Source organism: Anomaloglossus baeobatrachus, chromosome 3 (genome assembly GCF_048569485.1).
Source record: "Anomaloglossus baeobatrachus isolate aAnoBae1 chromosome 3, aAnoBae1.hap1, whole genome shotgun sequence".
NCBI lineage: Eukaryota > Metazoa > Chordata > Amphibia > Anura > Aromobatidae > Anomaloglossus > Anomaloglossus baeobatrachus.
The window spans coordinates 489,352,563-489,369,938 of NC_134355.1; the positions used below are offsets into that span (position 1 = coordinate 489,352,563).

The 17,376-nt window shown below is 46.1% G+C and overlaps 1 protein-coding gene across 5 annotated transcripts in view; it reads left to right on the top strand.

Annotated features, from left to right (window-relative positions):
• Positions 1–17,376, top strand: part of MECOM (MDS1 and EVI1 complex locus) — an 82,939-nt gene that overhangs the window by 50,460 nt on the left and 15,103 nt on the right. For all 5 annotated transcript variants that reach the window (XM_075340647.1, XM_075340649.1, XM_075340650.1 and 2 more), the window contains exon 10: positions 15,780–15,946. In XM_075340647.1, the coding sequence (XP_075196762.1) occupies positions 15,780–15,946 (167 nt within the window). The remainder of the gene's footprint in view (positions 1–15,779; positions 15,947–17,376) is intronic.

The following is a 17,376-nucleotide window of genomic DNA, read 5'->3' on the forward strand; positions in this document are numbered from 1 at the left end:
GGCAGTTGTGGGTGACGGATTGATTTCAGATGCCCCAGCATGCAACATAAGAGTTAGTGCAGGCTCGGATTTTAGCCTGTGAACTCGTGCAGGTCGCATACTGCAGCTTGCCAAGACTAGATGACAACTCATACTCCTTAGAAGACCAACAGTTTTTTCAGACCACAGTACTTTAACTCAACCATTCATTGTCAGCAATAACTATACAAAGATACCTGGCACAAATCTGCCAAAACATTACAATTCTGCAAGGCATATTTGGAAAGTCTCAGTTCCCACTGGGTTGCTTCACATCTTGCTATTCTTGTGAGTTCCAGCACAAGCCAGCCTAATGACACTACAGTACAACTCGTAACCGTTGCTTTCTCTTGCAGTGGCTCCATGTATTTGCCTATCACCAGGGTAAGGTTATGTGTCCACGATGCGTTTTTACATGCTTTTCTGCAGCGTTTTCAACTGCACCTTTTTAATGCCAAAATGCATGCGTTGTAATTTCCCAGCAAAGTCTATGAGAAATAGGTATTTCTTGTGCCCACCATGCAGTTCAAAACGCTGCATTTAATTTGCATAATTTTGGGCAAAAACTCAGCGTTTTAAAGAAGCGGTATGTAATTGTTTTTGCCATTTGGGCTGCGTTTTGATAACATTGAAGTCAATGAGAAGTTGCAAAAAAACAAACCACATCAAAATTCTTGCTTTTTACCTGCTTTTTAGGTGCTGAAAACATGCTTTTTGGACATCAAAATAAAGATTTCATATGTCACTTTACAAACACACATAGTCCAACAATTAAATTAATGAAAAATATCAATTTATTGCTATTTTACCGCTAAATAGTACATAACCGCTAGAATTATAACTTTTTTTTTTTTTTTAATAAATTATATATTCTTTTTTTTCCTCTTTTTTCATTGTTTGACTGTTTAATCTTTATTTAGCAGTATCTTTATGTTCAAAACGCATCTGTCAAAACGCTATTGAAAAGCATGTAAAAAGCGCTAAAAACGCACCTAAAACGCGGTAAATATGCTATTTTATGGTAAAAAGCAACTTTGGCAAAAGCAATTACTGCCAGAGGGTGCGTTTAGAACTGCACCAAGCTCGACGCATCGTGGACACCTAGCCTTAGAGTAAAGCCTTGTGGTCTCAGACTTTCAGGGAAAATTTGTTAGGGTAAGCAAACTCCGTTCACACGCTAGTTACCATTAAGGGGCCTTGCCCTCAGAGTCCTCTCCGTTCAAGAATTGGTCTCTTGTTTCAATGTTGTTTTTTGCTCCATATTTCAGTCAACACTGAAGGATTGCACTACATTGTCTCCAGTATCCCTTCTTTCCTGTGCTGCCACAATCAATATACTATATGTCTGTAATTATCACTCACTAGATCTTCACTGCACTGACTCTTCTAGAATGAACAGTCTCTAGAATGAGCAGTCCCTTAACCTATCAACTAACCCCTCCCATTGTGGGTTAGTCTTAACACTTAAGTATTATTTACTCCATAGTCTGGTAACTGCCTAAACACCAATGCTATGTCACACATTACCAAATATACACTGCACAAAAATATAAATGTAACACTTTTCTTTTGGCTCCCATTTCTCTTGAGCTGAACTCAAAGATCTAAGATTTTTTTTTTAATGTACATAAAAGGCTTTTTTCTCTCAAATATTGTTGACAAATTTTTCTACATCTGTGTTGGTGAGTTCTTCTCATTTGCCAAGATAATTCATCCACCTCACAGGTGTGGCATATCAAGATGCCGATTAGATATCATTAGGTATTCTCCACACAGATGAATGCCAGTTTTGACTGCACAGGGCAGATGTCAGACCATGTGTATGGCGTTGTGTAGGTACGTGATTTGCTAATGTTAGCATTGTGAATCGAGTGGCCCATGGTGGCTGTGGGATTATGGTACGGGCAGGCGTATGTTGTGAACATAGGTGCATTGTATTAATGCCATTTTGAATGCACAGAGATACTGTGATGGGATGCTAAGGGCCAGCCATTGTGGTGTAATTTATCCACAACCATCACCACGTGTTGGAGCATGATAATGTATGGCTCCATGTTGGAAGGATCTGTACACAGTTCCTGGAAGCTGAAAACCTCACAGTTCTTGAATGGCCAGCATACTCACCGGACATGTCACACATTGAGCATGTTTGAGTTGCTTAGGATTGGAATATATGACAATGTGTTCAAGCTTCTGCCAATATCCAGAAACTTCGCACAGGAAAGTACCAACATTCCACAGGCCACAATCAACAATCTGACCAACTCTATGCAAAGGAGATGTGTTGCACTGTGTGAGGCAAATGGTGATCACACCACTTAGGCCGGTTTCACACATCCGGCATTTCACCACTTTGCCGGATCTGTCACACTCCAGTACAGTGCAATACAGTACAATGGCATCGCGGCAAGCATGTGACCGGAGCTTGCCGCAATACCATTGTACTGTATTGCACTGTACTGCAGTGTGACTGATCCGGCAAAGCGGCAAAATACGGCATGTGTGAAACCGGCCTTGCTGACTGGTTTTCTGATTCCCCAGACCCTATGTATATTATAAAATTGTATATTTTAGTGTGCCCAGCCGACGGCGCACCTGTGGAATAATCATGCTGTCTAATCAACATTTTGATATGCCACACCTGTGAAGTGGATGGATTATCTCTCCAAAGGAGAAGTGCTCACTAAAAGATTAATTAGTGAACAATATTTGGGACAAAAATGTTTTTTTTTTTTTTTTTTTTTTTTGTGCATAGAAAAAGTGTTAGATCTTTGCGTTCAGCTGCTGAAAAATGGGAGCAAAAACAAGTGTTGTGTTTTATATTTTCATTCAGTGTAATACTATACACAATGCATTACAGGTTACACTGTACAATACAATCCACTCATTATTATCACAGTTCACATAACATATATACAAAAGGGGCAACAAAACATTACCATTACACTACAATGACGCGACTGGTGTCTTCAGGGGAAGGAAGGTGACCACCACAGTCCACCACCTTACGTTAAAAGCAGAATTGCTTTTCATCATCCAATCCATTGTTTCTCCCAGTGATGTTTCCTCAGAAATGATCAAAGTTTCTTTTTCCCGCCGAACAGCCAACAACATGTATTCTGATTCTTGCTCTTTCGAAGAGTCAATTTGGCAGTACAGGTGAAGGATGACTCTCCCACCTAGACATAGGTCTATTTTATTATGTATTTCGATATTTGTATATCTGAGCTGGAATAATCCTTAAATGGATCTATGTACATGAACGGTGAGGAGTCCCAACATGTACATAAACTTCACATACATACACATGTCAAAGCTTGTAATTTACCTAAGTGGTTGATATTGATTAGAATATATTATCCATATAATTTGTAACATTACACCAGGACTCTTAGAAGCTTTGTTTTAAAATGCTGATTTAATTTTGGTGTACAAAGCTTTGGAGGAAGTGGTTGCCGTCCCGAGGCATAGCGGAGCATTAACTCTTGCTACACATAATTTTCAACCTCTTGTAGCTGCCTGGAATAATAATATATTTCTAAAGCGTTGGCTGATTACATTAATTACGCTCCGACAATGCCGAGTACATGTGCGCATGGGAGGTCAGTGTTGGGCAGACAAGACTACAGTCTGTTCCTCTGAACCTCTTTATATGTAATGTTAATAATTGAAAATAAATTGGCTCTGAACATGGCCTGCGGCTATGAATAGATATTACAGTAATAGGCATTGTGCGCCATTTTCCATGTAAATGGGCTATGATTCTAAAGTATCTTGGCACACAAAAATGTCAAGTGATTTAATACCTCTAGATAATGGAACTAACCCGAATATTAAAGGACTATAAATAAATAATATTTATTATCTTTAGGAAGGTACTTATTATTCCCAACTATTATATGCGCTTTCATAACCCCTGTGCGTATCTGTCACTGCTAATCAGCCCAAAGGCCAGAGGTCATTTATCATTCACGAAACCTTTTCCCGCTGCAGTTACGCAAATATGAAATTGATTTCTTACCCAAGAACAGTCCGGCAAGATTAAAATCCTCAGGATTCAGATTGCATGTGATAAAAAATTGATTTTTAATAAATAAAAAAATAGAAGCGTTAAAAATAAAAAATCCCTGAAATGCTAATTCTCCAGATGCTTGAGTTAGATAATGGCATTTCTCTGCAGGGATGGAATTACCTGCTATGAGATCAGCAGTAACATTACAAAGCTGTCTGCCCTGTGATCAGTAGGTGTCAAGATCCTTCATGTTGACAAATGTGCTGTCCATAAGAATCTGTGGAAAATGTTTTAGCGGCAGAATGATTATGAATCAAACCTATGTGAGCCTGCGGCCCTCGCTGCATCCCAGGCCCTTTGTATTTGCTGCATGACAAGTAAATGCATCTTGACTTCCCTTGGAGAATTTTTTTTTTCCTGCTCTGTATTTGAAAGACACACAGCAAATTGATAATGGTATTCTGTACTCCGCAATTTGTATCCAGCATTAAAATCTCCAAGCCTGAAACGCGAGGGCAAGCCTGGAGGTCACGGGATATGGGGGGAAACACAACATGCCATATATAATATTTTATATATAATTAGTGAGATCTCGCCTGCTCACGTGATGGGGTACTCATTTTGTTGTGTATCAGAGGTAGCAACAGGTACACCCCGGTCACTTAAAAGTTCAGCAGTTTTTATTACAACGCCTCATAAATTGCTCACCAGGAACACAAATGAGTCTTACACAGGCTTTACAAAAAAAAAACCATCATATGGTTCACTGACCATCTTAAGTGTGGCGCTCCCACACAGGTCTCACTGAACCCAGTCAGGTTTTGTCCACAACTACCAGTCCATTATACTCCAAGAGGTTTCTGTCCCTATTTACTGAGTCGAGCAGTCTCTTGTCCACCCTCAGAAGCTGCTCCTCAGACACCTGGACTCCTGATCCATACCCAGTCTCCTGGCTCCTGCCAGTGTACTCATTTTTCCTCGTAGAGGCTTCTCAGATAGTCTCCTCAGACTCCCAGTCTCTGGCCGTCTAGGTCAAATCTCACCAAGGCTTCTCTAGACACATTTTGCCGTGTGCCAAGCACTGACTCCATTATACAGGAGTGACACACCCATGGGCGGGGTATGTAGGTGGCCTTGCCCAGTAGACCTTATAATACAAAGCTGCGGCACTACAGGTACCATAACGGAACTCCAGGCTTCCACCACTTTTGGGGTAAATACCGCCTGTTCACAACAGAACAGATCGCTTTCTCAAAATAATCTCTCATTAAAAAAAATAACCATTGTCTGAAACCTATTGGCCCATTTTTAGGATAAACTCTACTACATTATACAGTATTGGTTGACATTGATGTTGGTATAAGGGGTTCATGGTTGCACTCATTCCTGTGTCACTCTCGAGACAAGTGTTTATAACTTACACATATAGAAGTTCAGAATTTCATTTTATTTTTTATAATTTTTGCATTTGGACCCAGAGCTTCAGGTTAATTCTCTGCGAACTGTGCTCAGTGCCCCGATACAACATTTGTAGAAAGCTGTCAAAGATAATTTTAGACAAACTAAAGCAAATCTAGTTTTCAATAGGCCATGTAGAGTTAGTCTTCAAAAAGCCGGGAACATGAATATGAAGCAGCAATAGTTAGATTTTATTCAAAACAACCATATTGTAAACCCCTGATACAGATGTAGCAGAGCTGGATATATAATTGAACTGTTTGTTTTGTGCAGTGGGATATATCATTGAGTTAAGTGAAGAGGTTTATTCTTCATTGTCAAACTTGGCTTTGCTTCATCTGTACTTTATGCAAAACAGTTTCAATGTAATTGTGAAGCCCCACAGGTGTTGTGTCGGTGCATTACCTTCAGGGACTCCACTCAGCTGGATCTGGTCACAGGTAGGAGATCTTCTTCTTGTCGTGACGCCACTCTCAGTATTGCGGCCAGTAGGGACCGCCACTGCAGGTTGAGGGTCGCCTGGGGCTGATGGTATGTGCAGTTAGTTGGAATAGCCTCCTGAGAGTGAGGCAAGCCCCAGGGCCCGATGTAGGTGCGTAGTACCACAAGGCGCAGAATAACTCCACACAGGCAGAATGTCTTTCAGGGTTTTTACTCACTTCAGGTGGCAGGGTGAGTAACCCGGGCGTAGCTGGGATGAACCAGGCGGGAATCAGGTGTCCTTCAGGCTGACTTGTGAGGGTGACTACTAACTCGCCTTCCTTAGCCCTTTTTGGTTTGGGGTGACCCCGACTTTGAGTCCCTATGGGGGTCACCCAGGGAAGTTGCTGAAGCCTCACTCCCCTTCGTTTGCCGTTTGCTTGTCGCCTGGACCAGATCACTCCAGCTTCTTGCCTCCTGTGAGCTATGGGCCCTAACTGTGGCTACGTGGCTGCGGCTTTTGTGGTGTTGTGGCGTGGGCTTTGAGAGCCCCACACCGGCAGGTTTAGCAAAAGAAAGTTGGATCTATCTCCGCTTCGGGATCTGCCGCCCGTTTGGGCCTGGTACTCTCTAGCAGTCTCCTTACTTCCCACTCCGTTGCTCTCTCTTTAGCTGAAGATGGATTTCGGGTAGCACTCCTAGTTGACCGTTCTCCCCCGTCAGTAGCCACTGCGCGGGCGCTGTTAGACAGCAACAGCCCCACAGGTATGCTCCTCACTGAGCCCTATGGAGTTCTGCTCTAACTGACTCACTGCCCCTCCTCTCCTGTTCTTGCCTACGCCACCTAGCAACCAGATTCTCCTACCACACCCCTTGAGAGGAGATGGAGGCTTTTGGCCCCCTCCACTATTCCAGTGAAGGTCAAGGCTTTTCCCCCTCCTGGGATCCCCAGGGGTCCTCTCATGGGTACATGTGTGAGAGCTGATTACTATGCGCCTGTGTACCACACCCCTGTCAGCCTTCTGGATTACCTGTGTTGTACTGTCCCCAGCATGGGTGCAGTACTCAGTGGTGCCTGACCAGGTCAGGGGCGCCACATTCCCCCTTAGTTATCACCAGCACGTCCTCGGGCTGCAAGACAACATTTTAAAATGCATAAAACATTAAAACATGTAAAACATTTTTAAAAGCACCAGGTACCATACATCACCACCCTCCACCCACAAGTCCGTTAACCCACCCAAAACCCTTTCACGTTGGCCGCGGCTTCAGCCACTTCTGGCAGGATGTAGAGGCGGCTTACATGGGCTGGTGGTTTCAGGGTATACCTGGCCTGGTGGATCCGCGCCTTCAGCCTCTTCTGGCAGGATGCAGAGGCGGCCTCCACAGTTGGTGCTGACCAGGTACCCTCTTTGTGGTGGAGAGCCAGGCCCCATAAACAGGCATGCTGTCTGGTCGCAGGTGAGCCAAGGCCCTATATACGGACGGACTCCTCCTGGTTGCAGACGAGCCAAGCCCCTAAACAGGCTGACTCTGGTGGTGGTGGTGCCCTCTGGTGTAACTATTTACACTGCGAGAGTTTGTGGCTATAGCCAGTTCATAGCCTTAAGGTTTATGGTTTTCTCACAATAGTTTTTGTGGGCACATGCTTAAACGTAACCGTTGCAAAACAAACTTTTCAAAACTTTAACTTTCTAACTGCTGAACTTCTTACTTTCCTTTACTCCTCCATACCAGGGCTTTGGCCTGTTGGGCTGCGGCACCTGCTGCTTTCTTGCTCTTTGTCGTCGTCTGTAGTTGTCTCTTCAGTAGGTTCTTTGTCTTTTCTTTCTTGATCTTCATCTGTTTCCTTTGCTGCATCTGTTTCTTTATCTCTGTCTTTTCTTTCTTCTTTGGGACATGGTGCTACATCTAAGGCATACCAGCCTCTTTCTCCTTGGTGCATGGTGAACTGCACTGTGTCTCCCATCTTTAAGTTTCTGCCAGGGTGTCCTCTGGGCAAGTGGGCTCTCACATCCCTCCTATTAACGAAAATGCCCTCTTTCATACCCGGTGCCACAATAAAGCCGTATCCGCTTTTCAAGTTAAAGTCCTCCACAACTCCTCTGCAAAGGGGTCCTCTGGCCTGGGCTTTGGCTCTTCTCAGGAACCTTTTCTCCTGTAGATCTCTGGCCGTGACTTCTCTCTGCTCTGGGGATGGCGGTGCAGGGGACAGCGTTGTTCTGTTGCGACGCCTTGTCTTGCGGCCTGAACTCTGCGTGGTACAGCTTGCAAGCTCCCAGGTGAGACTTTTAGGCAGATCTTCGTCAGCGGACGGTGTCAGGTCTTCCTCATCCCAACGGGAATAGGGCAACATCTCCGGCTCTGAGTATAGATCCACTGCTGGTGGCTCCAGAGTCGGCTCCTCAGCTTCCTGGCCTCCTCTCCCCCTTAGTTCTTCTTGGCACTCCTTTGGTGGCAGTGCTGGGGATGGGCTTTCTTCAGCAGGCTCAGGCAGGGGACTCTTTGGCGTGGTTGCTGCAGGGGTTGCTGGAATCCTCTTGGGGGTGTGCGGAGGGAGCATGTATCTGTCCACCATCTCCTGTGGGAACTTGGCCTCCAGGTCAGCCTTCAGCTGCCAGTATGCGGAGTCTTCACCTATCAGGGATTTCCTAGTAGGGACTTCCTCAGACCGGGGAGCGGTATCTGCTCTGGCCTTGCAGGCCGGGGAAAATGATGAGGCAATCTTTCCTTGGCGGGCCGCGCCCGGCATGGCGGCGGCCTGGTCTTGGCGGGCCGCGCCTGGCATGGCGGCGGCCTGGTCTTGGCGGGCCGCGCCTGGCATGGCGGCGGCCTGGATCAGCGTCGCTGTTGCAGGGGGCTCTGTGCAGGCTGGGCTGGACGTCGCTGCAGCAGTCTGGGCTTGGCGGGCCGCACCTGGCGGGGCTGCGGCCTGGTTCAGCACCTCACTTGCGGCGCGGACGAGCGTTGCTGCGGCGGTGGGGTCTTGGCGGGCCGGGCCTAGCAGGGCGGCGGCCTGGGTCAGCGTTACGCCTGCGGCGCAGATGAGGGTCGCGGTGGCAGCCGGTTCTTTGCGGGCCGTGCAGGGCATCGCTGCGGCGGGCTGGGCTTGGCGGGCTGCACCTGGCATGGCTGCGGCCTGGCTCAGCGTCGCCACACCGGGCGCCTCTTCAGGGACCGCGGGCGTGGCAGCAGGGGTCGGGGCATCCGGGCCGGCAGGGGCAACACTGGACTCACCCATCGGTAGCAGCATCGGGGTCTGAGTCGTCACCGCCCGGTCTGGCACTCGGTGCGCGGCTCTCTCCTCGTAGGCCCGAACCGCCGCGGTCATCCATAGAAACTCCTCGCGTCCCTCTCTGATCAGCCTTCCGACCCTGGCTTCCAGTTGATCGCAGAACTCGGCGAGCTCCCGACACCACCAGGCAGCGGAGCCTGGCTCTGGGTATCCGTGTCTGGACTCCATTTCTTCTAGCACGCTACTGGCTTCTTCTCTGTTCCACCGTCTCTGGACGCTTCCGCTCTCTTCACAAGCGAGGTCAGAACCCTGCAGGGGATCTCTGGGTAGCCACACCTCTTCGTGGGCGGTAACTTCTTCCAGCGCGGGCTGCTGTTGTTTTTCAGCGCGCTTTTCATGGTGGCAATATGGCGGCGCTTCCAATTTTTCAAGCGGACCGCCCAGGCACATGGTCACCTGTCTGAACAGGTCTAGTCCTTATCCTGTTCGTGACGCCAGATGTGAAGCCCCACAGGTGTTGTGTCGGTGCATTACCTTCAGGGACTCCACTCAGCTGGATCTGGTCACAGGTAGGAGATCTTCTTCTTGTCGTGACGCCACTCTCAGTATTGCGGCCAGTAGGGACCGCCACTGCAGGTTGAGGGTCGCCTGGGGCTGATGGTATGTGCAGTTAGTTGGAATAGCCTCCTGAGAGTGAGGCAAGCCCCAGGGCCCGATGTAGGTGCGTAGTACCACAAGGCGCAGAATAACTCCACACAGGCAGAATGTCTTTCAGGGTTTTTACTCACTTCAGGTGGCAGGGTGAGTAACCCGGGCGTAGCTGGGATGAACCAGGCGGGAATCAGGTGTCCTTCAGGCTGACTTGTGAGGGTGACTACTAACTCGCCTTCCTTAGCCCTTTTTGGTTTGGGGTGACCCCGACTTTGAGTCCCTATGGGGGTCACCCAGGGAAGTTGCTGAAGCCTCACTCCCCTTCGTTTGCCGTTTGCTTGTCGCCTGGACCAGATCACTCCAGCTTCTTGCCTCCTGTGAGCTATGGGCCCTAACTGTGGCTACGTGGCTGCGGCTTTTGTGGTGTTGTGGCGTGGGCTTTGAGAGCCCCACACCGGCAGGTTTAGCAAAAGAAAGTTGGATCTATCTCCGCTTCGGGATCTGCCGCCCGTTTGGGCCTGGTACTCTCTAGCAGTCTCCTTACTTCCCACTCCGTTGCTCTCTCTTTAGCTGAAGATGGATTTCGGGTAGCACTCCTAGTTGACCGTTCTCCCCCGTCAGTAGCCACTGCGCGGGCGCTGTTAGACAGCAACATCCCCACAGGTATGCTCCTCACTGAGCCCTATGGAGTTCTGCTCTAACTGACTCACTGTCCCTCCTCTCCTGTTCTTGCCTACGCCACCTAGCAACCAGATTCTCCTACCACACCCCTTGAGAGGAGATGGAGGCTTTTGGCCCCCTCCACTATTCCAGTGAAGGTCAAGGCTTTTCCCCCTCCTGGGATCCCCAGGGGTCCTCTCATGGGTACATGTGTGAGAGCTGATTACTATGCGCCTGTGTACCACACCCCTGTCAGCCTTCTGGATTACCTGTGTTGTACTGTCCCCAGCATGGGTGCAGTACTCAGTGGTGCCTGACCAGGTCAGGGGCGCCACATAATTATAGAACTGTAAAGCACTGTATTCTTGCCCTTTGATCAAAAACTCTTGATATGCTGTAAGCATGTGGGGTTATAAGCCTGAAGAAGGCCAAAAAAACTATCCTTTTCCCTGTTAAAAGGGCTACTAACTTCTGTCATTCTGCAATGAAAAAAAAGTGTGAAACAGGGTTCATTAGAGTAGGCTTCTTTACAGTAAGAGCAATAGGACTGTGGAATTCCCCACCACAAGTGATAGTAATGGCTGACACTATAACAACATTTAAAAAAATGGCTGGATGATTTCCTCCATACACACAACATTGTCGGTTATAAATGATTTAGTGACAAAATGTATAATTGGTGGAGGAAGGTTGAACTAGATGGAACTAGGTCTTTTTGCAACCTATGTAACTATGTAATACTATAATTAACAAATAGTATTCTATTCAATGATATCCACTAATTCATATATACGTTGGGTTTTTTTTTTTTTTATTATATATATGCACTAGGGCCCTATAGGGTGTTGTACACACTTTATACCGCAATGGGATATACCACAGGCCTCTGTCAGGCAATCAGGATTTTTTCTGGCATGTCTGTCATACAGAGGCCATTAAAGTTGAACAAATGTGAAAATGGCATTAAATAATAGACCCATGCGGACCGGGATTAAAAATGATAAATGGAACACATTTACCGTTATTGGTACAACTTGGTGCCATTGCTTTGATGACTTATTTTTTTGTAATTCTAAACTAACCTTAAAAAGAGTACTATGGTAAGAACAGGTATATAGAAGCAAACTAGCACTATAGAATAATCTGTTGAACTTCATGGACTTAAGGGGCAAACTATTTCTATGAAATGGATGTAAATTGGCAAATTTGGGGGAAATTTCTTCAAGTTTAATTTATAAATACCTAGCTTAACATAATGACCCTTTTTCACTAGTAAATTGTAATATTTTTACAGGAAAGAAGCACTTTAGAACATAGTGAATGTACACTGGTCATAGTTGTTGGCCTTGGAATAGAATAAAGAGCTCATTAGGAAGATTTTTGTATGTTTACATTTTTTAGTTGTGTTCTGTCCTCCCTACTGTCCCTGGGGTGTGTGAAGTTTGACAAGCAGTAAAACCTTCATCCACCATAGCTCAATAAGGAGACTGTTACTATGAGATTTGTGCATTTATTGAACATTAGTAATTGGGGTTGGTGAAACTAGGAACAATGAGATATGTACAAATTAGCACGTGTATAATACAACAGAGAAACATACCTCGGATGCCTGTACAATATACATAGAATTCTACAAATAGCTTGAATTTAGCTTGGTAAATGCAGCTAACTAAACAGAGTACAGCGCATCGGATGGGAGCAAAACATAGACTTCTTTAATAGCAATGCAATCACAAGGGGAACAAGATGGAGAATGTCCTCAGTTTGTGAGTCATGAGAAAATGGAGACTTTCTACCCAGAATGCACTGCAAAGTGGAGGGAAAGGAGGCATGAAAAAACAAGGCTAATACTGATTAAAAAGTTTGGTCACTAGAGGGAGCTAAAGTACTCTAGACAACTTGGTAAAGAAGACATAGATGTACAGCAAAGCAGAACAATGAAGAACACAGATTAAATGCAGAAGGCAGAACAAGGTGGTTATTAGGATTCCACTAAGCGCTAATTTTTTTTCTCAAACTGAATAACCCCAATATTGCTGCTGTGTCTTCAAAGGACAAGATGATATAGATATGGGGTACTAAAAGCCTTTTCTTGGCACCAGATGGGTCAAACATAACTCTTGCATTATATTCTTTATTAAAGCACTCTCAAATTTAAAAGGGGTTATTGAAACACCCACGCCGGGGCTTGCAGGGCTCGCATGGTCACCGGTGGTATTCGGGGTCAGGCTGTGAGTGGCCCGACCCGGCTTCCGTGACCCCAGCGGGTTTCAATAAAAGGGAAAGTCCGACAGTCAGTACGGTGTGACAAGGGGGTGGAAGGAGGATACGGGGTTCCTGGGGAGCTTGCAATCACTCACGGCAGCCACTGAGGTCTCGGCCTCCTCTGCCACCGCTCTCCCCCAGGAAACGGTATGGTACGGGGACGGGGGATGCTAGCAGCGCCACCCGTGGTATACGGCCAGGTGTTCAGCCGCCGCTGCACAGTCTCTCTCCGGGGCAGGTGTTACAGGCAGCCGGATGGAATTGCTCCCCTCGGGTGGAGTGGGGAAGCCCCGGGAGGTTAATGAGACCCAGGGCAACAGTCTTCAGAGACATCGGGGGCACAGGGCGGCGGCATTACTCACACTAGTCACAGAGTGCGAGTTCCAGTTTCTCTTTATTTTAAAGTCCATTCCACATCGCACCCAGGTGCTGGTCCTCGCCGCCTATAGCCTCTGGTCGGTCCCGGGCAGGTAGGAGGAAGGGTCCGGTGGAGTGATCTGGGGCATGGAGCATCTTGGGAACTCGCCGCCACTGTCTCTTATTTGCCCGGTAGCGGGCACACCACCAACCGCCACCGGGTACAACACACTTCAAAGATCACCAGTCCTCAGCTCCATTCCCTTCCTCAGATGTTATTGTGATGCCCTGGCCAGGCAGGTAGTCACACAAAAAGAGTTAATCCTCCTTGGTAATCTGATCCCACACTGGTGCACCAAGGCAGACACACCCCTTCCCCCCCTCTCCCCCAGTGTAGGAGCTAAACTGAGCTGCAGGGGAGGGGCTGCAGCAGAGTGTGTGAGGAGTGAGAACAGAACAGACCGGGGGTGCTAGCTCCCGGCTGCTGAAGATAAGGGAAGTGTGAGGAAGGGGCCTGAGGTGACCGGGGCAGGGTAGTGGCCCGCCGGCACCAAGGGAAGATCCGGATCACTGCAGGGGGAGTGGGCTCCCTGTTCTGAACTGAGGAGAGGGAGAGTGAGAACAAGGAAGGAGGAAGAGGCTTCTGGCTGCAGGGCAAGGACAGGGGCCTGCTGTACCGCGTGTGGGAACCAAACACACTCCGTACCAAAGGCTGCGGACACTGGCAATTTCTAGTTTACCAGTGACTCTTGTGTGGTTAATAACAGTGAGTACACCAGTGCCCTCGGGCACTGCACCACACTACACTGCCCTTCCCTGCATCCCTCTGGCAGCCTCATCACCCCCAGGGGGCCCCGGGACCCACATCCCCTACCCACGGAGGGGTCAACACCTAGCTGCGCCACAACACCGCAACCCGGGAGCCCCCACCATCACCAGTAGTGGTGGTGCAAATAATCACCATGACCCGTGGGTGGTGTCACGGACAATCTCCGTTACCTAATCCCCTTTTTTACTGTGGAGCCTGGGATCACAGACCGGGTTATGCAACCGTACACCTACAAAAGTGACCCCTTGGCCTGGATCTGAGTACCCCTTATCCCTGGGTGACACATTATCAGCCCTGGTCTCGAGGCATCTCCACAGCAGGAGCTCACAGCCTGTCTCGTTCTGACAAAACTTTGTCGCTCTGCACTTCACTCCTCATTTCAGGCCCCCCCCCATCAGGTTGTCATGGGGACCTACACTCCTGCTTGTTAAGGAGACAGGATGAGTCATGCAGACTCAAACTACGTGCTGCAAAACCTTTTAACTCTTTCCTGCCAGTGTTTTTGTGTGGGGACTCTTCTCCTCCTTCCCGGGAAAAAATGGGGTAATATTTAATACCCTGTAACGACCCGGCTGTAGGGGCGTTACACTATCCTTTAATGAAACCCCGTTCCCTAGACATAGATGACTTTAAAATACTGATGTATAGTGACTATTTGGCTTCCCTGTGGATCCAGTAAAGATGGCCGCCGTGCTCTGAGCCATAATTAGAAGACATGACTTCACCATTCATCTATCACAAGTATTAACCACCTGACCACTGCAGTCGATCACAGGTCTCAGAGGTTCTGTGACAGAATAATGGTGCCATATTGGCTTCAGATATTGATACTGAGCACTAAATCGATCTGTGCTTGATTTTGGGGTGGGAGGAAGTGAAAAAAGGAGAAATTACTCTTTTATTTATTTATTTATTTATTTATTTATTTTTTTTTGGAGGGGGGTGTGGAAGGGGGGGGCAGTAATGTGAATAATTAGTGTTTTTAGTTAGGCAGGATAATTCCTTTTAACCGACAATCATTGCTTTTTTTAACTAGCACTGTCTTGCATTCCCCCATGAGCTGTGTACTTACAGTAAGCCGGCAGCAATTGCTTCAAGCCGTTTTCATTGTACTTGGACTTAAAAGCATGTGCACCGGTAACCCCACAATATACAGTGAGCTCTATTCAGAACAAAACACATTTCCTGAATATTTTTTTTTCAATATGGAATCCATCATTATATTGAATTTTATAGACAAGTCAAAGCAGATGGAATTTTTTGTCTTGTTAATCGTATTTTGGGATCCATCTGCGGTTCACAGACCACCTGTGTGGAAGGAAAATGACCTGGCACCCAGACGGTTACATAAATGGTTGTTAAACATAAAATAGATCTTATCGAGAGTATAGAGAAATAAATGCTGACGTACAAGCAACTTTAATTGGGTGTCTGAGTTTCTTTTCAAGTTTAATTTTATTTTTTTGAGTTTGGGTATAAATATATGTTACATTATATTGTAAAAACACACACTGTTTTTATTGTGTGCCATAAAGTACAGATATTGTCAATATGAAAGGAGGGCGTTATGTTCTAAGGAGTTTTTCTATTATAATACAAGTCTTCTATTGTGTTCTTATTCTAATGTATTATTAGATTAATATATTCAAAATATAGTCACATATTTAACTAAAGCTTACGATTCTATAAAATGGGTAAATGTCTGTTTCATTTTACTAGATCAGTGAAGTTAATGAAAATCCGTGTTTTTTTTTTTTTTTTTTTTTTGTTTTTTTTTTTCTTCTCTGATGCTAAACGTTCACATTTGTACGGGTCACAAGCCATTAACTGAATGTTTTGCTGTTTCCTTAATTGTATATTTACTGTTTTTGCAGATGTCAGCAATAGAAAATATGGCTGAGAAGTTGGAAAGCTTCAATGCCCTTAAACCCGAGTCCAGTGAGCTGATACAGTCAGTCCCTTCCATGTTCAATTTCCGAACTTCACCATCTGCTCTTCCAGAAAATATTCTCCGAAAAGGCAAAGAACGATATACTTGCAGGTGCGTAACAAAACACTGGAAATTGTCAACCAAACTAATCCCTCTACCGGGACTCTGTCAGCACGGAATAACTGTTCAAATCAAGTACATGCGCTCAGTGCATCATGGTGAAGCTAATCATTTAAGTGCACCTTCCCACCTGCTTGTTTTCCATATATCTCCATCATTCTCTAGCTCTATGTAGGCAGAGTTGTTTAGCAAGTCAGGAGGAGATGGAGGGAAAAAAAGCAGGTGAGAAGGTGCACTTAAATGTTTGGCCGCATCATGATGCATCGGGCGCCTGTGCTTTGAATAGTCATTCTCTGCTGACAGTCCCTCTAAGGCCAGAGTTCCACTTGCATATGACACAGGTGGGTCTTGCATCGCATCATCCTGGCACGGCCGTACACTCCTGACAGGAGCGGGTCGGCTGCTGTATTTCTATGCAGGTGAGAAGCTCGTGTCTGGAAAGCATCAGGCCGTACCAGGTGATGCAATGTGAGTATCGCGCGTATCATATGCAAGTGGAACTCCGGCCTAAGGCAGAGTTACTCAACTCCAGTCCTCAAGACCCACCAACAGTGCATTCTTTCAGGATTTGCTTAGTATGGCACAGGTCACCGTTTTATTGCCTGCACAGGTGATGATTCCAACACCTGGGTAATACTAAGGAATTCCTAAAAAGCTGCACAGTTGCTCGGTCTTGAGGACTGGAGTTATGGAACACTGCTCTAAGGACTCATTCAGAGAAGCATATTTTACTAGTTTCACTACTTGTATATCATGTGTAATCTCTAGATACTCAGCAAGCCTACTGGGCAATAAAATATTTTTTTGGGATAGATGTATGGCCAACACACTTGTGAGATTTTCACTTATGAGTAAGACTGAAACTGGCTAGGTTTTGCAAGGTTAAAAATGTGCAAAACAATAATTGATCTTAAATAATGAAAATCCATGAACTTTTTAATAAGACATGAAATCTAAGCTGTTAACTTTTGGTTTTTTTTTTGTATAAAATATGCAATGGGATCTAATGTCCTGCAGTTTGCTGCCCATTCCCATGCCTTACTTCCCGCTTCTATGATTTCTTCCAAATAAATAGTCATGTGACGGCTGTAGCCAATCTCTGACTTCGGTGGGACACAGCTATAGTCAGTAGATATTTGTTTTGTCATTCCAAGTTTCTACACTTTTGTCTGGTGCCATAAAAAAAAAAATCAATAGTTTTGACCAATCTGAATGGGGGGCTCACATTGACCCCATGGTACCAGACAAGGGTTAAAGAAAAAGACCTTCAAAGGTTGCAAACTCTTTAAACATTGGGACAAATGTAGTATAACAAGGTGTACATACTTTAAGAAATTGACTATAATAAATACATGTTAGTTATTACCAAAGCACAAATCCATTCAAGGTGTACCGCCCTGAGAGGGGCCCGGCCGCTTCCT